The sequence below is a fragment of the Dermacentor variabilis genome, unplaced genomic scaffold (assembly GCF_050947875.1).
Source record: "Dermacentor variabilis isolate Ectoservices unplaced genomic scaffold, ASM5094787v1 scaffold_12, whole genome shotgun sequence".
NCBI lineage: Eukaryota > Metazoa > Arthropoda > Arachnida > Ixodida > Ixodidae > Dermacentor > Dermacentor variabilis.
Window position 1 is genome coordinate 48,990,840 of NW_027460280.1, and position 23,743 is coordinate 49,014,582.

Here is a 23,743-nt window from a genome sequence, read left to right on the forward strand (position 1 = left end):
GTGTCTCTCGTCTCCATTTGCAAAAGTGTTTGAAATAGGTATGTTTACACATCTGTTGTTTTTCTTTAAGCATAAGGTTAGTACATACCAGCATGGCTTTGTTCACGGTAGGTCTGTGGAAACATACCTTGTTCGTTTTCTTGATGCTGCAGGACCTGCTGTTGCTAACCGGAGACAGACACAGAATGCTTCGACTTGTCAAACGCATTTGATGATGTTTCTCATGACCTTTTTATCCATAAACTCTTGAGTTATGGCGCTAGTGCCAGCCTGTGCAAGCTTATTAAAGACTACCTGTGCACTCGGTAAAATTATGTTCATGCTGGTGCTAAGTACTCTTTGTCTTATGAATCAACTTCCGGTGTTCCGCAAGGATCTACCTTAGGCCAATTATTTTTCAATATCTTTGTAAATAATCTTGAAGAATGTTTGCATCATTTACGTCTCCTTTTATATGCTGACGATATTAAACTTTATCGTGAAATATTATCAGAGCAGGATTGTGAATTATTACAGGAAGATGTGAATTCTGTTGTGGAGTGGTGTGCTAACATTTTGCATATTAATCGAACTAAGACACATGTTGTTTCCTTTAATTGCAAAATGTAAATTTTACTATATGAATATACACATGATAACATTTCTTTAAAAAGAGCGAGTTGCACGCGCAACTTAGAATATTGGTTGACTCCTGGCTAAATGCATCCTACAGAAAGTCAGGCCTCATATCAAGAATGACAAAAATGTTTATGAATGTCAACTGCGTTGTCCTCTTGAATTCTTCTTTTGCCCGCCCAAACTTACAGTATAGTTCTGTTGTATGGAACTGTATTAATTCCACCAATGTGGCAAAAATTTAATCTGTTCAGCGACGTTTTATTCGTGTCATGTACGATCGATTTCTGGGACGCATGTATTTTATGCCTATGAGCATTTACTGCACATGTTTGTTAGACCCCTAGAAATAAGGTGAAAATATTGTGATTACTTATTCTTGTATAAACTAATTCACAACCACTTCTGTCCACGGTTGCTGTCACATGTAATGTTCTGCATGCCTCGCCCAAACTTGCGTAATCCCAGCATTTTCTACATGAATTCCTCTTGCACCTCTAACGCTACAACACGTCTTGTACCACAACAAAATACCTTGCACCATGACATCTTCAGCTCTACTATTTGCTCATTATGTGACTTCTGCCTTTTTATTTATTTAAAATGTCCTTACAGGCCTCGTATGAGGCATTGGGTAAGGTGGGCGATTGGGGGGATTAATCCAATTTTTCTTGCATTTTGTACTACTGTTCCTTGAGATTTCTGTTTTGTTATTCTGTTTTCTGTTCTTTGCACAACACAAGTTCACCAGTACTAAGGTGTAGAGCTGTCCTTGGGCACGTTCAGGAAATAAATAAATGAAATCAAACTAAATTAAATTTTAAGTTTAATTAACTAATGTAGTTTAGTTTCATAAGTAGTTAATTTCTTGCTTGTTTGCTTAGTTAATGAGATACAGCTGGTCAGGCACATAATAAAATAAAGAGAGCCAGTAACTCACCACATAACAGCAGCAGCATTGTCTTCAAGCAACTTTTCTGCTGTAGACCAACTGAAGCGCACGAGGCTGGGAAATCCAAATACTGTATCAATGTTCTCCAAAAGGAACTTTTTTGTCACAGGATCTGCACGAAATAAAGCATGAAGTCTGTGATGCATACCGCATTCTAGAGTGCCCCCCCATTCATGTTATGATAAGAAGTCGCAGTTTCACCAGAAAGGTGAAGCATTGACTGCGATAGCAAATTAGCAGACAGTCATACGAAGTAAAGATAGTACTTTTATTGGCCATATAAACTTGTAAACATGCACTTGCTAACTAAATTAAGAAGCATGGTGTGAGAGTGCCCAGCAAACATGAACACATCACACCCGATGACTGCGGACACTTGTTGTCAAAACACTGGTGTGAGGACACGTGGCAGCAGCAGCGGGCGAAGTGACCTTCGTGCCTTTGCACTGTCTATCGCTTCAACATAAACTGAGTGTCCAGAACATACAGCATACACAAAGCTACGAGCCGCCGATGCACCGACTTTGCCCCCAATGCAGATCACTCTCAAAATACAGCCGCACGACCGAGTGCAACCTTAGTCTATTTCCTTCTTTCATGATAGCTGGCAATAAGATAGCATATCTATTTAGGTAAAAAATAAAAAAGATATTAGTGCCAGTTAGCAAGCACTTCTGCTAGGTGCCAGTAGTATTTCTGGTGTGCAGTATACTTCACGAAGCTGTATGCAGTGCCATGACAACACTATTGCGAATGCATACTGTATTAATAAAATTGACTGTTTGGTTGAGACATCTTTTTTCCCCCTTTTTTTTGCAACCCTTACACTTCACTTTTATTTTGTGGTGATGCATCAGTGCTAAACATGCCCATAATATTTGGAAGACCTTATTAATGCACTACAACATAAAATTATAAAACCTTAGATGTTTCCACAGCCTCAATACTTTATTCACTTGCTATCTCTCATCTCTTTGCCATTTCTTTATGAAACTGTCACCACGTTTAAGGACTGCAGCTATGGAACTATGGTGTGCAGATACTGCAGTAATACACGTATGTGTGTAGCAAGGACAGCTGAAATTTCAAGCAAAACCTTGTGCAAGCATCATCTCAGCACAACCAGTCTTCTCACCGCCTGACCTTTCAAATGACAATGTTGAAGATTCATCCTACTGATGTCAGAGATTAGAAGGCACTGACAGGCAGCTGCAATGGCTTCCAAAAGGGTGAAATGAGTGCGTGCAAAGAGGTTGCCTAGGCAATGGAAAGATGTGGGCCTTTCCGATTACTGCATGCTAGGTTCTTTTCCTCTCTATTTGTACACCTCAGGAAGCTTACACAAATGCTGCACAGCCAGGTTTAGGCATGGAAACCCTCCAGTTTAGTGTGGCCATGCGTCTGCCATTTAGCGCTACTCTTGTGCTTCTTAACATTCACTTCAACATAAGAGTGCCCTGTTGTACTCCCATGTGCAATGGGAACACACATAACGAATATGCAAACAGCATCAAGAAATGCTACTTTCACAACTTTCCAGCTTGCGCTTTCGCTGTTGCCTATAAAGGCACAACCACATGCATGCGATTTTTGAGCGACGGCAATGAGCGACAGGTTTCGCCATTGTGGAGAGCAATTGAACATTGTCACTTATTGCATCATCAATTTTTGGCCAGCAAGAAAATTTTGCTTTTTGCCTTGAAGTTGTGGGGTCTCTCACACCCGTGCTCTTGGGACAAAGGAACGACAACACAGCAGTGCAAACAATCACAAGGGCATTTATTGCACCTTTCATAGATCAATGCCTGCTAGCCGAGTTGCTATCCACAAAACATGCCGATGGGCGCGCGACAAATCTAGAAATCCGACTCACCGAGCGACCGGATAGCGAGCGAATATGTTCGCTCCATGCTGGATCCCAACGCCTGGTCGTTCGCGTGTACGGTCACGCGAATGGTGGCACGTTCGAAGGCGGCCACGCGAGACAGTCTCGCAGAAGCATGGGTCGCCGCGCGCGCGGGACGTCCACGCCGCGCGCCGGCCCGCCGGGAAAGAGGGTTGCTGCACGGCACGTCCGTCCCGCTTGCTGTCTCGAACCCAAGAGAGAGCGCCTTGTCTCTCCCGCACCCAAGTAACCCCGCAGCAGCGCAACACTAGCGCCATCTCTCGCACTGCGCCTGTACCACTCCGACTGCCGCGTGCGCGGCGAAGCCGCACTACAGGAGACGCGCCATGCGGGAAAAGCATATCAGGGGACGCGCGAGAGTCGCGCATCCCCACAATGTTCACACGATGACTTCCACCGGGGACAGTGTGATTGTGCAACAACATGGAAGCAACTTGTCCACTTCGATCTGAATTGGCTCTGCAATTCACTTTCTGCAGTGACAGAAAAAAATAAGTAGCAAGATCAGCCATTGCTTTGTCTTGTCTCAAGCTGGGAACAAAGTATCGGCATTGTCTTGTCGTTACTATTGAGATCAAGTGTTTGTTTTGATGCTTTGATGCTGTTAGAGCCGAAAGCCAGGGAGAGACACGAAAGTGTGTCGAGTTTTGCTCACCAGATGGCGCTACAGCATTTGACATTGGCAGCATGAAAGGATTACCACTGGTGATGATGTACCTTGGTTAAAACACTGGCCTCATGGTACGTTATTGATTTTTTTACGTGCACACAATTGCATTTATTTGGAAAACAACATAAATCTGTCCCTACTGTTTTTCGCAATGTCGCGTCCATGTGGTTGCTTCACGCTGCGACGCGAGAGCACGACAAGGCGTTGCCAGAATATTGCGTACATGTGGTCGACACTTAAAGGGACTGACAACTGGCCAGAATGTGTTGTGAGACATTGATGGAAATGAAATGACCATGATTTACAGTGATAGAATCCAGCATGCTGTTCAGAATTTAAGTAGGAAATATAATTTTAAATTGACAAAGACAGTCAGAAAAACCAGTAAGTAGTGAGGCCTGGCAGTGAGATCTTGATACTTCGAAATGAAGTCAAGAGATTTACTGTAGGTGTGTCGACTGTCATTAAGTACAGTATAATTATTGTTTAAAATTGCAGCTAGTATATTATTAGACACTTGCGCTTCATTCTATGCGTATTAGGAAGCAAAGAAAGTTCACGCTAATGAGCGGCCCTTGCGTTGTTCCACATGCATGGCAGCGTACATGCTGTTGTATGCATGCGAGTATAGCGCGAGTTTGCAAGTACGCAGAGAATTATGATCTCCCTGTGACACAAGATGCCCTCAACGAGTTGTGCCGTAAATGGGCGTGTTTTTTACCTTCGTGTCGGCGCCTCTGTCACACTGTACCGATGCCAAGCTCTCCACCGACCGTTGGCAGATTGTCGGTGTCGGTACAGTGTGACAGAGGCGCTGACACGAAGGAAAAAACGCTGTCGCTAACAGCCGGCAGATCGAAATCGGTGTCAGGTCGGCCTAGTGTGAGTGAGCCTTTACCAATCGGCATTACCCAGGCGCACTGCTTGTGGCAGGGACAGTGACCTATTGTGCAAGTCGAATTCATCACTTCCACTGCCGCTTTCGTCCATCGAAGCATGATGTTCGGGTGCTACTTTGTAAGGGTATAAATTCTGAGCATGCATGCAAGCTAACATCCTTTGTTCCAGCTCGTTCAGGTCTTCGTGAGACGACATCGAAAATCATAAGCGCACACTTGGCTACAGGAACACAAGCTGCGTATCACGTGTAAAAGCATCGTTTCGTTTTGATGAGCTTGGTTTCGTTTTGACTAGCCAAATACCAAAGCAGTTGGACAGGAAACCGCAAAAACATGTAGCTATTATCACAGAAATATTTTAACACCTTGGAAAACATGAATCGCAGGAACATCGACTTGGTAAAATAATACTTCCTCACACCTACGGCTGCACTTGTCTGCCTCCCACTAGTGCCAGCCTATGATCACTAGCGCGCTCACCTATCACAGTTTTCAGCATGCTTCCAGTGAACGAATTCATCCTTACTGCAGATCGAAAAATTCTGATAAAAGATGTTCCACGGTGTTTTCTGCGTTGTACTTCATGATTAGACGCTCTGGCCGGTAAGCTTTCTATTGCACCAAAAAAGTGGGTACCATGAAAATTGGTTGCCAGTCCCTTTAAACTGTGCCAAGGGAAAATAACAGGAGCAGGTCGGAGAGAAGTGAAGCATGTTCAGCATAGGCTCACAAATTTGATAGGGAGAAGGGAAAAAAAAGGGAAATCACAACATTAGATTTACTACCTGCAGTCTTTCTGTTACTACTGGACTCTTTAAATATTTCTGCCAAATATTAGTTTCTTGATAGAACATCTTGAAGGGGCAGCGCAACACAACAAAAACAGAAAGCAGGAAAGACAAGAGAGTGCTGCCCCTTCAAGATGTTCAACCAGTACCAACTTGTCCAAGTGTCGAATCTTCTGCAGCACATTTCTGGATAGAGTCTATTGCTGGCATGATACAATTTGCAATAAGGCTACAAGAGGGGCCCTTTAACCTTTTGAGGGTTAAATTTTCTCTCAAAGAATGTGACCCCCTGGCCAATTTTTATAAGTGCAGGTGTTTTAATACGTGTACTGACATGCCTTCAGAGCATTTTCAAATGTGCCTATGGCGGTTTGAGCCCTTAAGAGCAGTAAATGACATGCATTTATTTTTTCAAACTGGGCGATATTTTGGACGTTTTCGCGGCCCTTAGGGAGTTCGAAAAATCGGACGTGGACTGTGCAACTGACCAAGAAGATGCTTCAAATGGTCTGTGGGGCGAACTAGTGGCAGAAGGAGGACAATAACAGAAAGGACCTACACATTGAGGAATGAATGGGAAAGGAAGCGTGCTGCTGCCGTTTTGGAGGAGCTTTAGCTCAAGAAACAAAGTGTTGGCTGATGCCGAGATGCAGGTGTCCCTCATCCAAACTAAAATAAACTCTTTAAAGCAGTGAAACACAACACTGCATGTCGTGCACGGGCTGAGAGTATGTCAGGACAGTTGAGCTTGATTTTATGAGCTGTTGAGGGAGAATCTCAATTGTGACAAAGTTCGGGCCTCATACCACTGAGCTTGCTATCAGTTGATAGAAATAGCTCATATTTGAAAATATTTGCTTCTGTATGCATCTCCTTTTTATTCGTATTCGAGAATGTCCGACTCGATTTGCAATTTTTTAGAAGACATTTTATTTGCTGTGCATTTTACTAACCCCTCCCTATAAACAATACTGCTTAGTATTCAAATTGGATTAGGTCGTTTTTTTTATTTATTTTTTATTTTTTGAATTAGAGTGTGCCATCATCGGGCGATATGGTTTCAGTCCATCTTGACATAAAACATAGTTCTGCGTCACTCAGGGAATTTGGAAATGTCAACTTGGTAGACACCTTGCCTGCATGTCTTTGTTCCCTTTAGCAGATGCACATGGTTGCAAGAATGTTGCAAGCTTGGGCTGTATTGACGGTATCCTGCCATCGGTTGCTCTGCAGATGCTTGGTTTCATGTTACCGTGTGCCGTTGGATATTTGAAGCCGCATAGAAGTCGTGGAAGATGTGCCTTCATTCGATCACTCGACGGCCATCTGTTTTCATCAAGAGCTTTCACATTTGACCCCTCAGCTGGCGGAACAGCACATGTAGCTCACACAAGCTTCGCGAGCTTTCTCAAGCTGCACGACTTGCTGCTGTCAGACCTTCTTTGTACGCCAAGGCTTCGCATCTTCATCGCAACATAGTAACTGAAAAGATGTGCTGCAACATCTACTTTGTGCTCAGCACATGAAAATCCAATGCGAAGCTTATCCAGCATTTCATCGATGGTGAGGCGAGCTCCTTCTTTGGGAGCTTTAAAGAGCAATGCCGGCTCCTTGCAGGACGTGTAGCTGCTATTTCCGCTGGGTATGAAGCACTTTTTGCCCATATTAAAACACAATTATGCACTTCTTGCAACACACATATACACAGAAGACTCAGACAGCGGATCAGGGCGCATCTCTGCAGTCGCATCGAAGGGAACCATTGAGACGGTCCCGCACATCACCCTACACCCTGCAGCTAAGCTGCCGATCACCCAGTCAGGAAGCGTCAGTGATCTGATACCACAAAACGGCTCTTTAACTGGCGAGACGGAGCAACAATTCGCAAGAAGCGCACCTGGTGCACGCCCTGTTGCAGCGAGCATCTCTTTCGTGTCAGAAATGACGGTATTTTGACATTAAGTGGCATGAAACCTTCTACCTGCTCAGAATTAGGCATCTAAATAAGGAAAAAGGGCATATCTTTAGGTATGGGTTTTTCAATGCTGACTGAAGTCTTAAATTGTCCACACTTGTGCCGCTGATTCATAGGAGCGGCAGCAGAATTGGCGGAGAGCAAGGCCCCTTGAACACGCACTGCCCCTAGCGGCGGGGCTCACTTCCGGTCACACGAAGTGGCCGCTCTCTCGCCTCAGCATGTGTGCACCATAGGAGCACCTCTTTTCTTCCACTGTGTTCATAACTCCTGTCATGTGTGGCTCCTAGTAGACAATGTGCTCGTTTGCAATATGATTGACATGAGCATGTCATCATTTTGACGTCACCAAAAACGTCGGTGCAGAGTACGACAATCGCGCGTGCCGATAACCAAACGAACGCAATGAACAATGCTAATCGATCGTGCCCCATTTTTTATGAAGTATGGTTTACATATATGTAAGGCATACAGACAAAAAATAGATGCTTCCATTGCATTCTTTAATGCTACAGGAGTTGTATGCAAGAAACAGAACCATTCTTTTTCCCTTTATCAATTACCTCTCTCTACCTAGCGGGTTTCCGCAGAACTATTACGTCATTCTATTTTCATTTGTTAATCATCTGAGGGTTTTGCCATACATGCATGGCGCCACTTATCTGTCTTGCATTGTGTTTGCTCTACATAAAGGCACCAATCTTATGTTTGATATTTTCACGTATTCGACACCATCGTTGTTGAGAGGTGCTGCACTCTCTATGGGGTGGCACTTCGTCATTTGAAGTTGCGATTTCACTTACTGCGGCATATAACTCAACTTGCTCACCTCTGGGCGCTCACTCACATCATGACACATGCATCGTCTGCTACATTCAAGGCATGCGTGGAGGCAATGCTATCATCTTTTATGGCTGCCGCTATCGTGTTTCTGGTAGCTTAGATACAGCCCCGTGTGGCGGAAGTGCTGCGATAGTATGTACTAATAAGCTTTCTTTTTTTTTAGCCTTCGGTTGTGGTTTTCCCTTCAGTTGCGTAAGTTTTCTTTTTCTTTGCCTTCAGTTGTGGTTTCCTCTTCGGTTGCTGTTCACAAACTATTTCTAGGCACTGGCGTGAACGCAATCATGATTTCAGTATGGCCACGTATGTGCTTCTTCTCGCGGTGACCGCTCAAACATTTCTTCTTCTTACTTGGAGTATCAACCAAGTATATCAAGTCAGAATCGATCGATTACAGCTCCTCATCGGACGGGAAATTTCCGATTAGCAGCTCACTCCGGAGTGCAGTGTGGCTGGAACATCTTGCAAATATTCTTTGCAAGATGTTTTTGCTGTATTCAAGAGTTTACAATTTAAGCATATCGGTGCTCATACTGTGAAAGGAAATACCGAATGCACCCATGCATAATTAAGGAATACATATTGCGTCCCGTGGCAATAGCCCCTTCCCACGCTTGTTATACTTCACTGCAATACTTTTGCGTATGCTTCACCAAGTAAGATTTCTGTACAGAGGCGAAGCTGACTTTGGGAACCAGCATTATGCAACGCACCGTGCTTTCCAAGCTTCTAAGCCAATCGGAGTCAGTGCCATTGCTAACAGCAGTCAATTGTTTCAATGAAAAACACGGCACCCAACGGCAAGAAGCTTAATAGCGAATGTCGAAGCAGCTAGGTCTAGCGTTGCCACATTGGTCGCTACCTACGGCTGCCAGCGGATCTGCGTGCGAGAGCATCGGTTTGAGGCGGCTAGGTAATGAAAATGGCAGCGGTGGTGGCTTTGATTAATGCCGTTTCGGACCTGCGGTCACGGCAAAACGTCTGGAAAATCAGACGACGAAGAGTTGTTGCGTCCGAAATTTCAGACATTCCGATACATTGACTCTATGGGGTATGTGGTGGCACCACGAAGCCGTCCAAATTATGGGGAATCTGGAAAGTCAGTCATTGACTATGCACTGGCAACTCCTCCCGCCGACAAGAGGGCGACAAAGACGATTCATTACGATTCCTGTCTGTTACTCAAGCTAGCATTACCGCTACTTTCGACCCTTTCAATTAAATTGCAGCTAATTTTCCCTGATAGAGACACAAATTCCCCGAATTTTCCCCGAGTTTTTCCAGACTACTCAAAATACCCGAGAATTCCCGGTTTTCCCGGTTGGTAGACACCCTGTCAGTGCTGGTTGTGTTTCTGCGTTGCTTCTAACTTTTCTGTTTTGAATTTTTTTTTTACCATTCAAGTATATAATTACTTGTTTCCTTAAATGACATAAACGACCTGCAAACGACCTGCTTATAATGCTGGGCATCAGTTCTCTTACAATAAAAATAAGGAAAGCAAGTGCAGTTTTCTCAGGCTATTGCATTCTTAACGCAATTCAGAAATCAATAATAGCACTCCTCAAATTGTGCCCTGACACTTTGCAGATTGAGCAATGCATGACTTGTACATGTTGGCAGCTGTGGAGGCTTATCTTATGCTCTAGCACTCCTCTGAATGCATGTTCACTTTGGCACTTTTAGGAAGTATGCAATTATATGGCCCGTGTTTCTCGTAAATATGAAAATGAGTCTAATGCAGCCATATGCTGTGATGACAGCTGCTAGAGCCCTCAATTATTCACTCATGCGGTCTCGAGTCGAATTATGGCACAGAATGTCAGCAGAAATATAAAGGGACATTCCCTCAACCAATAGAGTTGTTTTAAGCAGGTGAACGGCACATATGCATAAAAATAAAGCACCTCTACCGAGCGCGCCTATAGAAGCACCTGCAAAGCGAGTGAGCAAGTAGACCCCCAGAACAGGTGCTGCGCTTTGCGGCAGCGGTGTGCATAAAAGTAACACTAAGTGGCCACGCCTTGCGCCACCGTCGGATCAACTCTCTTCCACCGTGGTTGTGAAATTGGAGCGAGCATACACTCGTTACAAGACTGGCTTAACATGTCGCTTTTGTTTCTGGAAACAGCGCCTTGGTTGTGCGGTGAACTCAACCTCATGATAAGGTGCCAGCGAGCCAGTGGAATCTTGTTGTTGCTTCTTCAAATGTGCGTCACAGCTCCCGTTGTTTATTTTTTTTTTCCCCTCGCTGTGCCTGACGCCACCAAGGGACCACACAGGGAAAGTAATATTTATGAATTGTAGTACTCAAATATATTAGTATTTGAGAACACTTGAGAAGAAAAATACATTTTTTACACAAGGATATTATTCATTGGAAGACGAGAAACGTTTCATTTTATAGTATATTGTCTGTAAGCAGACGACAAATGAGGCAAGTAAACTTCCTGGGAGTTCACCACTTGCCCTGATTGGCTGCTCTCTCCCTCCCATAATAACAAATTTTGCATACTTCCCACTTTGTGATGTTGCAGCAACCGAACAGAACGAGTATCGAACAAAGATCTCTGATCCAGCTCACGGTTAGTACCTCAGTATCATTATTATGCCTCACCTACTTTCTTAAGCTTAATGAGAAAAAAAAAGTTTCCGTGTAAAAAATATACTTTTGTGAGCATACTGATACTCTACAAAAATTTTCTCCTATTTTCATCTAATAGGTTATATGTTTTGGAAAGAAATTGGAAATGTACTAAATTTTGTAACTTCCACTTATTGATGCGTAAGCGTCAAATTGCCCATTGAGTGAAAAAGCCAGCGGCATCTACGGCAGCAAGAAAATGGCACCTAATTTCCTATTGGATGCAACACCATGGCATGAGGGCGCAAGATGCTGGCTCATGCTTGCTGGCTCAGGCACCACGTATCGCTATGGAGTCTAAAACATCTACAACGTCAGCAACCGCAACCTTGGCAGTAGTGAAACGTCAGTGGCATGCGGCGTTGGCACCGGAGGCTGCTGCTCTTTGCTGGCTCGGGCGGCATGTACTGCTATGGAGTCTGAAGCATCTAGCACGTCGGTGGCAGCCACAACTTTGGCAGTAGAAAAACGTGGCCGTCCACACCAGTACACTGCAGATGAAGTAAGGGAGTGGAAGAACGCAGAAAAACGAGCGAGGAGGCAGGCAGCAAAATCCACCATCGTCGTCAACTATCCCAACACACGGCGGGTGGAACGAGCATTAACGCAAACATTACTTGCAGCGCAAAACTCAAAGGACCGCTCAGCAGTGTTCACAATTGGACATTAATGCTTTCACATTCACAACTCATAAGTGCTTAGGGGTCCTCGGATTTTTTTTCTACTCACATATGTACAACAATTTACACAATCGTACTGAAGTTGGTCAAATTTGGTGCCATAAAAAGCCAAGGTAGCTTAACTGCAGGATCCCCTTAAAAGTTTTAGACATGTTTTGACACCAGACAAAATTTGTCTGCTAGAAGGAACAGGCAATGCGCATAAAGCATTAACCATATCAATTTATATTTAGGTCTACTCGATTCAGCCAAGTTTCTCTGCAGCTTTTGCACCTATTCAGTGTGCTGCACCTAGACCTTTGATTCCCCAAGGTGCAATGGTGCACCCTGTACCCCCGTGCACAATTAAACAGGGTGCAAGGCAAAGTGCCGCCACGGTGCAGTTCACCCTTGAACCTTGCAGCAAGTGGGTGCAGCCCGGCACACCATAACTGGCACCCCCTGCACATTTTCGTTTGTGGTGCCGTACACCTTTTTCTGAATCGAACAAACCTTTTCCCTCAGTGTCCAACTGCAATAATTGATCTTATATGTGGCATGCAATTAATAAGCTACACAATATCTTCAATACAAGCACCAGCCTGTTTACATAGTCCTTGTTTATCTGTTACACTGTTACTTGTTTGACTGCAATGACTGATGTGCATCTACATGTTTGGCTGCAATGTAAACAGGTAGGAATTAAGGAGGTAGCTAGGAACAAAGCTATCTAAGCTCTTCTACACAGGTTTCTCTGATGCAAAGCAAGTAAATTGTTGCAGGTGAGCAGAAGCAAAATATCCAAGAATGTGGAGCTCTATCTTGCCATTTGGGTATCCAGAGCCATAATCCTCTGCCTTCGCACTTATGCCTTCTGGAAACTCCCAAGACTGAATAGCATGATCCCGAGCGACCTGGATAGAGAAGAAAAACACTAAAACTTTGCACACAGCAGCATTGCAAACATGCCATAACTTATGTTTATCTTCTTTGAGCCTAAAAAAAAATTCCAGCATTGCAATAACTTCTAAATTGAGCTCTTATTACTCATGAATATGAAAAAGCTCATTGCTTACTTAGATGCCATATGCTCCATATGCTTAAATGCTACGGATAGTTAGACGTGTAGAGCAGTTTGCTTATGTACGTAGACTATGCGGCAAATCAATCAAATCACAGGGTTTAGCATACCAAAGCAACACAGCAGCTAGGAGATATGCCGTAGTAGGGTGGCTCCGGATTAATTTCGAGCACCTGGGGTTTATAAAGCACACCTGTCTAAGTAAACAAGAGTATATGCATTTTGCCCCCACTGTACCTAACAATCCCCAGTGTGGCTAGAAATCGAACCTGTGGCCTTGTGCTCAGCAGCAGGACACCATAGCCCCTGAGCTGCCACCAACTTGATGTGCTTTTACCCTATAGCCTATATACGCTGGTACTTTTCTCAGTGCGTGTGCTGCGCTTTAAATACTACAAATATCATGGTGATGTATTGATATTGTAGGCAGTGCTAACACTCTTGAAAGCACTGTAAATGTAAAAGGCTCCTAAATGGGTGTATTTCTGCAAATAATGTGAGTAGTGATTGAGCATGGTGTGTTTTTATTTATTCTGTACTGCTGCATACATAAAGAGTACTTTGTTTTACCAAGGAGAGCCTGACATGTGATACTGTAGGCTGTATTCACAGCAATGGAAATGCTACAAACGTGCCCAAGCTGATGCATTTCTACATATAGCTTTTGTATCAATTGAGAATGTTGTGTCTTTGCCCAATTTGTAGTGCCATGATCATAGTGTCTCCTTCTACAATGTTGAAACTGATTTACTTATATTACAGGCTATGGCTACTGTACAGTATAGTAGATAGTTCTATTGTGTATAGTATAGCAGTATAGTTCTACTCTACAGTAGAACCTTGTTGAAACGATCCCATTACATAGGATTTCCCAGCACCAACATTCGCAATCGAGAACACAAAAAATGACACGGGTTATGCTTATTTTTTACCGGTCATACGTTTCTGGAAAAGATTACTTTTGGCACCAACGTTCAGTATATCGCCAAACTGCGATTGTATGATACGTTTTCCGACTGCCAGATCCCATGTAAAAAATAAAATGCGCGAGGCGCACGCAGTCGAGAACAGTACATAGTTGCCCCCATCGGCAACTTCACCGCAATACTCGGCCGCCCGTCTCACCTGAAAATGCCAGAGCGCACTCAGTCTTTATTCCGATACCAGCAAACCTCCTACAGGGTCATCGCAAGCCTCATTCACAGCTATCGCCACCCAACCTATTGTAATAAGCATCTTCACCTATTTAATTTACAGCATGTGGGGTGTAGTGCCGTTGGTAGCGTGCTGCACGCTTTTAATGGGCGATAATCCAAATGCATTGCCTTTCCCTACTACAGACGCCACGATGTGAACATCACGTTCCGCTTCAGCGGCATCCAGCATTGCCCACCAGCTCTATTTCGTTTCGGCTTCCTGTCACTGTCTTTAAACACTGCACAATAGGAAAATAACAAAACGTACGTGCCGCGGACCGTTGAAGTCCCACCAGTTCGACGCAGATCAGTGTCTCGTGCCTCGTGCAACATAATTTGCACAATGCTTAGCATTACGTAGATGTCAGCTACAGTTGAGTCTGTCCAATTTTCCAGTTACTTCGGATGACACGTTTTCTCGGTTAGTACATTTTTTTCTCGTCTTCTTTTTTAAAGTATAAACGAGGTTCTGCTGTAGTGCAAACATGGCAAAAGTGCCCACCCTGTGCATTTCTGCAGAAAACTTCTGTGTGAGCATGGTATGTGTCTGTCCTGTTGTTGTTGTGACATGCAACACTGGCTAGTTCCACAAAGACGAGACAGTCATCGACAGTCATGCTGGTTATGCTAATAGCTCTGTAAGCAAATATATGTCTGCATTTCTAGAAACTTCAATCACAATATGCCAATCATCAGCAACAAGATCCAGTATATAGCTCCATTCATTATGCAAAAAAGGTGAGGCGTGCAGACAGGACACAAGAGTAGAGAAGTGGACAACACGAATGCCGATTATCAACTGAAGGGGGCACTGAGTCAAAAAAAAAAGAAAGAAGACACAAAAGCCATCTGCGCAAGCTCTGGAATGGTATCACCACGTGTCAGTCGGGTACACGGGCCGGTCGACGTGAGAGATAACTGTTAAGACACTTAAGCTCTTCCTTATGTAAAGTAATTGAAGGCTGACTCACGCCCGCACTTCTACCGTTATATATATGCCATACCTCTACCATAAGACGCGCATCTTCATTCTTATGCATGTGCAATATTGCACATTCATCAAACTCTGGCATGCAGTTATAATCTTGCCAATGTAGGGAAAGATTAGAAGGCGATCCACTGGTTAACGACCTTTTTATTGTTCCATTAGCCTCTGATTGATACACCGCCCCGTTTGCCCTACATTAAAAAAAAAATTAAATTATGGGGTTTTACGTGCCAAAACCACTTTCTGATTATGAGGCACGCCGTAGTGGAGGACTCCGGAAATTTTGACCACCTGGGGTTCTTTAACGTGCACCTAAATCTAAGTACACGGGTGTTTTAGCATTTCGCCCCCATCGAAATGCGGCCGCCGTGGCCGGGATTCGATCCCGCGACCTCGTGCTCAGCAGCCTAACACCATAGCCACTGAGCAACCACGGCGGGTGTTGCCCTACGTAGAACTGGCCACAGCTAAAGGGAATTTTATAAACCACACCCATACGACAGTCAGTAAAATGCCTCACCTTTTTTGCATAATGAATCCTTACCAACTAGCACAGCTTTCTGTCATTCTAAGCTTCATCCACGGGGCCTATTTGCACATATTCGTTGATGTATAGTAGAGAGTTCCAGACCAAACAAATGTAATCAGTCAATGCTCTTCACCAAATAAGTTTGGTCCTACGTACACAAACCACAACAAAAAAAAAAGGGGGGGGGGGCACTTTCAAATTACTCCTCCTGTACTGAGAAACTTCCTTCCGAGGCAAACTAATCTTGCATAAAATATCAGTGTTTAGGAAAGCACATGCGCAACTAGCTATTTTACAATAAACTACAACGAAGTTTATCTTATCCTGCTGTGAAATGGCAGGTGCTTTGGAATTAGAACGGAATTTGAACAAGAAATGCCATTTTTCTCAGAAGCAGAATATACAATGCGTCCCTTACAATGGCTCAACACAATCCTATATTGGCTAAACAGCTCAAATTCTCTAAGTGTTTAAAGATGTGCAGTAATGAATTATAAAAGTAGTCAAGTTTCACATACTTCCTCAAAGGAGATGCAAGGACAGCAGCTGTGTGCTTCCAGCAGGGCCCTGTGGCATGTCATCCCAACACCAATAATTTTTACCAAATATAGGCAAACGGAATCGCCACGCATAAATGAACAGCTAGCAGCTCAGCAACATTTAACTAGGAGAGGTCAGTTTCATCTTGTTCTTGCAATCATGAACTCTGTAAACATGTCTTTCGTCATAAATGAGCATCCCCTTATCTAGGATAGCCCTACTGTAGTTCGGCTTGCCATTTACGAGGTGCTAAAAGGTGCAGGTGTGCACGGAAAAGGTAGTGAGTAACCACATCATCTGCTAGCATAGCATTCCAGGTTTGGCTACTCCACCACAAGTGGCGCTGTATGAAACAGTGCTTGCGACAGCATACGAGAGCTACCAACTGCCAATGAAAAGAAGTGAAGAGGGAGGTTTTCTGGTAGAGAAGGGAAGTTACAGGTAAAGGAAATATACTCACAGGTTGCATGCCTTGTCACTACACTGACGCACCACTTGTCCTCAACTGTGTGTGCATATTTGATCGGCACACTGCCAGGTTAAAACTAATGATTCTTTCCCCTCAGATAATCCACTGCTGCACACAGATGTGCATGCCAGTGCAGTATAGATGCCAAACATGATAAAAAAAAGTACTACAAAAAACGCGCAAGATAGAAGGCAACAAAAAACAAAATTCTGGGGTTTTATGGGCCAGAACCACAATTTAATTGAGACAAGACATAGTGAAGACCTCTGGTTTAATTTTCACCACCTGGGGTTCTTAAACATGCACCCAATGCATGGTACACAAGCATTTTTGTATTCTGCTCATATATTGGAATGCAAAAGAAGGCAACAGCACAAGTGCTTACTATCAACTGAGAGTTTATATCTTGCCCTTTGCAAGGTACAGCCTCAGGAAAGATTAGCCAAGTATGGAAACAGTGTGCTACAACAGTCAGACAGGTCATTTATAGAATGACCGCCTCAGGGATCATAATGTTTCACAGAAAAGCCAGCTATCCTCCAACTTACTAGTTGCCCGGCACTTGTTCATGTTTTGCAGGCTTAAATTTGCACGGTATATGTTGCCAGTGTACTCTGTTGATGTCCAATGCAATATTACTACTGTCGTAGCATAATGACACAACAATGCACAAAGTCACAGAAGTATATTTTATACAAAAAGTGAATGATAGGTGTTTTGCAAGGCCATCTCTTTTATTACACCACAGAAATTGAGTTTCTGGATGCATATTTTTAACCCTTTCAGGGTCGATTTTTTTCGCCATATACGACTGCTCAGGGTAAATTTGTTTTACTACAGATTCTAATCCTTTTGAGGGACCTATTTCGACAAAAAATTTGCTGTAATTTTTCTAGGGTGACCGTAACGTGAGGAAAAAATTTTTTCCGTTGGTGTATATGTACTGCTTGCTCATGAATAACAACAATAAAAAAAGGAAATAAATTTATAAGAATTAAAAATTTGATGCATTGTTATACACATAGTTCAAAGCTTAGAAAATGCGCAAACGAGAATATTTCGAAAGTGTCAAATGTTCCTGCTCTTACACTAATATTTACGTACATAGCGTAATCGAACTGCGTAGGTGAGCGCACTCGAGAAAACTGTGTGGTTGTGTACCCGTCAAAAAAGCAAAACGTGTGACAAACTTCCGCTAATCTTCATCTTATCGCCAACCAGAGGCGATTAGTTTTCGCAAGTCTCCGAGAAAAACAGAGAGGAAAAGGAAACGCACGCACGACGGCATCCTTCCTATGCTCACCCCTGTGAGCACTAAACGAGCGAGAAACAGGCGGCCGCCTTTTGAGCGATTAGTAACGAGATAGCCATCAAATTTATGAGTGCAAGAAGGCAAACGTGCCCGCGGAAGAAAACCCAGACCGCCGCCCGCCCACCCACACGCCAATGCGCAAGCGGTAGGATGTGGATGCACTGGAGCAAACTAGCTCTAAAACAAACCATGCAATGAAAACCGAGAGAGGGAGGCGCGAGAAAAAAATTCCATGTATTCCCACATAGTGGCAGCACATGCCAAGAAAGAAAAAGTTTGGAAATTGGCGCGCTTTCTAAATGTACAGACGGCACTGTAAATATATGGCATCGACCACTTTGGACTTGTTCGTGGCACCGTATATTTACATCATTGACCCTGAAAGGATTAAGCGCTTGTTGGTTGGATATCTCTAACAAAGAACATAACATTTTTGGCAGTGCAGTCAAGGAATCAGAAACCACCGACCATGTGGACATTGCCAAATCGCCACTGCCAACATCGAGTGAGCTGTTAGTAGGCCATTGTATAGGCCAGTTATTTTCAGGCCCAGGCCCGGCCTGAGCCCGAAAGCACCATGCCTTGGCCCACCTGAGCCTAGCCTGTTGATTTTAAACTTGACCCGGCCCGGCCCGACCCGGTTCTGTTCGACCAATTAGCCCGTGAGCCTGTAGGAAGCTAGGTCAAGTTATTGTGAAGGTACTGTCAGGTGATCAATAGGCGCTGGATAGTATTCAAGCTACATCAAAGCAGCTTCTTGCCCTGCAGCCCCTTTTGATGGCTACTTTAAACGTGAGAGAAATAAACATTTCATGGCTAGCTGAACACGCACAGATTATTATTTGAATATTTGGTATGAAAACACACATACACAATGGACAGTTAGGAAAATAAGGTGGGATCAGGCTAGAAACAGCCACCGGGAGTGACACATCGGCTGCTTACATTTAGGGAGAAAGATATAAAAAAGTACATGCAGCGATCACCATGTTCATGCTTTAAAGGGCGCTATGAACGGCCGTACTACATTTTCTAAATAGTTGTGCAGCAACATACTATAGAGAAACATAGGCCAACACTCCCGTACACATCGCCAGCCATTTCACCTCACTTTTGTATCTTGTATAATTATTCGGATGTACAGCGATGGAACTCAAGCCAATAAATTTCATGCAAATGTAAATTTAAATACGCTGGTCTATTGGCTTTCAGGAATACTATAATACACAGCCACTAGAAGCTTTTTTTCATTAAACACAAACTGGTGATCCGCAAGGCTAACGCCTATATGCAATCATATTTTCACATGGAACATGCAATTTTTATTCCTTTCTTTAGCTTCATTATAATGTCAGTCCTTCAGACGACAATTTACGCATCCTTGTTTCGCAATATATGCAAATTTGAACTCTGTCTACTTCTGTTTCAGGACAGTGCATGTACAACATAGGACACATCGTTTTCTTTCCTGTCAGACTGAAATATGATCTGCTTGTTTGTTGACATAGATTCACAGGAAACCCACCTAGTCCTAGAAAAACATACAAGGCTGCGAACATGAGGGTTCAGCCACTTAACAAGTGAAAATAGCATTAAAAGAAATTCACTGAGAAAATAAAATTTTCTGCACTCTGTTTTCCCACCCCTCTCACCAATGTTGAGAAATTCTGCAGCATCCGCATAGGCTTAAAGTATTTATCTAAGAACAATGGACAGCTGAAAGTCAAAATTTTATTAGTTGGACTAATTGTGCGATAAACTACGGCACAATATTCAACTCGCTTGAACTAATAATGAAGAAAAAAAGATGGAAACCAGTAGCAAGTTACACTCTGACTTTACACACACAAAAAAAAAAAATTGCAAATGTACTTTCCAGAATTTATTTGCTACCACTTTATTTAAGTACTCTAAGAACTCATGGAAAATTTATTTAATTTTTGTTTTTCTATTAAAATGATCACACACAAGCAGTGCAAAGCGGCCCATCAGTGACCACTGTCGAAAATGTACATATTGTTGTTCAGCACTAAAATATTGCAGACGACTCTGCCTCTAGGCACGTCTTTTGAACTTGAAAAATGTAACCAGCTGTACCAAACTCCTCGCATTGCTTCCTCTTGTGGCTGGTATATAAGGACGGCTTGGATACCTGAAGACAGTCTGGGGAATTTTTTAGCGATGAGTCTCACACCAATCAAATAGTTTCCAATCTCTTTAGCATCATTGCAATGTAAATATCTTTCCAACTCTTCATCACTTTGATTTGAACCTGTGATTTCTTGCAAATCTTGAAGTTTGCCTTTTGCTGCCACTCCCAACCACCACAATACTTCCCATTGTTGATAGGTGGGGCCGCTGTCAAACTCACAGTGCTACCTCCATCGAACATCGGGCCGTCCATCTCATGCCTGAGCACAATGGCCTCTAGGAATTCAAGGTCTTAATAAACTGGGAACAACATTGACCAGAGTTTTTTAGTGTCACTAAGATGAAGGAATTCTAGTAGAAACCATCTTAATATGACTAGAAGCTAATGCAATTAGCATTCACGCAGCTTAGCGACCACGTAGCAACACACCATATTTGCTAAGACACCTTTATTTAGAAACTGTAGTCGTCTGCTTGAGATTTCAAGTGCTTCGGCTGTATGCGATATACACTCTCCGTGATTGGCCCACTTTGTTATGACTATCGCTCGCCAAGCTTATCGCAGGATGGTAGGACAAGGACCATACATCGACACCGCATGCTGCGATGACAATGGAATTAAGAAGGAATGACGTCGATAGAATGACAAAGGCATTATGAGGATGGCGGCATGACGACGATGGGATGGTTCTGAAGTGACAACGATAAATAACCACGACGCAATTACAACGGCATGATGACGGTGGCATAATCACAAATGAATGACGACAGCACAATTATAACGGAATCAAGGATAAATTATGTCAGTGGAACGACAAAAGCGGTATGACGACGACGGTATGACAACAATTGGATGACATTTCTTAAATGGTGGTGACAATGCGACAACAGCATGACAACAGTGGCCTGCCAACAATCGAATGACAAGCTTACGATGATGATGGTGTGATGACAACAGTGTGACGACGACTGTATGATGAAAATGGCGTGGAGGAGAATCAGATGATGAAGCTGGAATGACGACAATGGAACGGCCATGACAGTATCACGACCACACTGGGACAAGAAATGTCGTGACGATGACTGTATGTCGAAAACACAATGACGACAATGGCACAACAACTGCAACATAATCACGATTGAATGATGACAGCATGATTACGATGGAATGACGTTGATGGAACTGCCAAGGCAGTATGGAGATGAGGGTATGATGACAATTTGATGTTGTTTCTGAAATGATGACAATGGTACAACAGTGCTACGAGAGCGACATGACTAGAACAGGATGATTGTGATTGTATGAAGACGATGGTACCATGACCCCAAGAACATATGCAGTGGCTCAAGTTAGTAGACAACGATTGGGCCACATGAAGAGAGGGAGTGAGTGAGAGAGAGAGGGAGTGAGTGTGTGTGTGAGAGAGAGAGAGAATGAAAAACAGACAGGCAGACAGACAGACAAAAAAGTGCCTGATGTAGGCAAAGGATGCTGATCGCATTAAACACAAGGCGGGGCGTACAGTGAGCACGGTTGATCACTGGTACCATTTTCTCCATGGCCGAAGAGGGCTCCTAATGTACACTAATCTGTGCATCATACAGCTGCTGTGTCGTGGCCTGCCTTCCTTGACTTTCCCATAAACCTACAGGCACCACTTACCTAAAATTTGCATAGGGATGAAGTTTTTATAGTCTTCAGTTTTGTGGAGTTGCAAATAGCATGTCCAGGCCTAATCCGGGCATGACTAAGGCCCATAGCTCCTAGGCCCGAGTCCAGCCCAGGCTTTCGGGCCAGCCCGGTCCCAGTGCAGTGTTCTAGCTATTAGACATCTTCATAGAGTTTCTTGTTGGAGAGATTGTTATTGGGCTAGTTTAAGTTGGCACATAGCCATTATAATGATAAAAACCTTTGGGTGCACTGTTTTTCATTTCTAGTTTCCTGGTGTGCAAGAAAGATTAAGAATACACAAGCTTCTAACAAACTAAAATAGGTGCTGTTGTAAGTGGCCGTTAACCCAGTGACAACCTCCGGTCATGGATAATGCGATTATGGGAAACAGGCCGACGGCCTCGTCAAGGTTGTTCTCAAATTGGATGTTGTATGGCCACCACTGGAGTACCTCGGTCAGGAGAGGTTTGGGCAATTAGCAAGGCTACGGTCTTTCACCTGTCAGTCACCCAAATTGGCACGTCCACGCCGGAGACGCGGTCAGTGCGAGGATACGGTCCTTCACCTGTCAGCCGCCCAAACTGGCACGTCCACGCCGGAGACGGGGTCAGTATGCTACCCTTCCATCTTCTGTTTATGCCCAGTGATGTGCGTGTGTTTCCGACAAAGCTCTCTTCGGAGGGAAAGGGCAACAGACCTCCGGATTGGTGGTACCTGAGGTCATCAGTCTCCTGACACCGGATTCGGGGAGACTGAACAATGACCAGGCAGCGGATAAAAAGAGCAACGGACGGCAGGAGTGATAGGTTGCTAGAACTTTTTTATGAACTTTTTCTGTACTACTTTGAATTTTCTTGTGATTATGTAATATAAACTTGCGTGTAAAATGTCCTGGATATCGGGCCCAGCCCCATGTTCCGTTACTCCTCTATGAGCAGAGCATAGTCGACGACATCGGAGCCCCAGTCGCAACAGTGCATAGAGATGCCCCCACTAAACATTGCAGAGGTAAATAAATTACAGCATACATTATGAACGATGTGAATTCTATGTTTTCATGATTTTCAGAATGCTTTCAACCTAACAAACCTGCATGCTTAACAAGGCAATTTACAGTGCCCATTCATTTCATCAGATAAGGGTGTAACAATGCATTTTCCCTTCTGCATCTAAAATAATGACTGCAATGATGAACAGTAAATGAATGTTACAGGTTAGTGATGAGAACTTCTAAACCCAGTAACACTTAAATATATGTTGGAACACAGAGGCTCCTCCAGGTATTTATGGAAAATTGCACTGAAAAAAAGAGAGAATAGCTGGATCATGGAAGAAAAAAAAGAATCTGGTATGCTGCATGTGACATAACAGTTTGCCAATTTGAAAGCAAACACCAGATTTACATTTAAATCCTGTAATTTTCCTTCTTGTTGCTCTCCAAATGAAAAAGTTGCATGTGACAGACTCTTTATCACAATTATGTATACAGCAAGTAGCAGTGAGTGAGGCTCTCACTTAAATGTTTACAGGTATCGCTGTTTAAACACAGATTAAGTGTTCCCTTTCATACTGGTGCACAGTATAGGTACATTCCAAAATATCACAGATAAAAAAAATGGTGTAGTAATTAGTATCTCACCTTGGCACAGATACTAGCTGCGCTAACAATGGGATATGTAGCATCTGCCTTTTTGGCCACTGTGACATCTATATCAGGAAAAAGTGCCTGTAGTTTTTCTTGATACTTTTCAGGTGGGCCCACTGTGTCTACATACACCTGGAAAAAAGAAAAGTATGAAAAAAACAAAATGCAAAAGCTGCTAGGGGTGCCCAAACATTCTAGAGTAGCATGCCATC

General features: G+C 43.5%; 1 protein-coding gene across 1 annotated transcript in view; it reads right to left on the reverse strand.

Moving 5' to 3' along the window:
- Nucleotides 1-23,743, reverse strand: part of LOC142566345 (ribonuclease H2 subunit A) — a 51,763-nt gene that overhangs the window by 17,104 nt on the left and 10,916 nt on the right. Inside the window, exons 5-7 of the mRNA XM_075677265.1 lie at nt 23,526-23,663; nt 12,775-12,862; nt 1,556-1,679 (exon numbers count right to left, since the gene is read on the reverse strand). Coding sequence (XP_075533380.1) covers nt 1,556-1,679; nt 12,775-12,862; nt 23,526-23,663 — 350 coding nt within the window. The remainder of the gene's footprint in view (nt 1-1,555; nt 1,680-12,774; nt 12,863-23,525; nt 23,664-23,743) is intronic.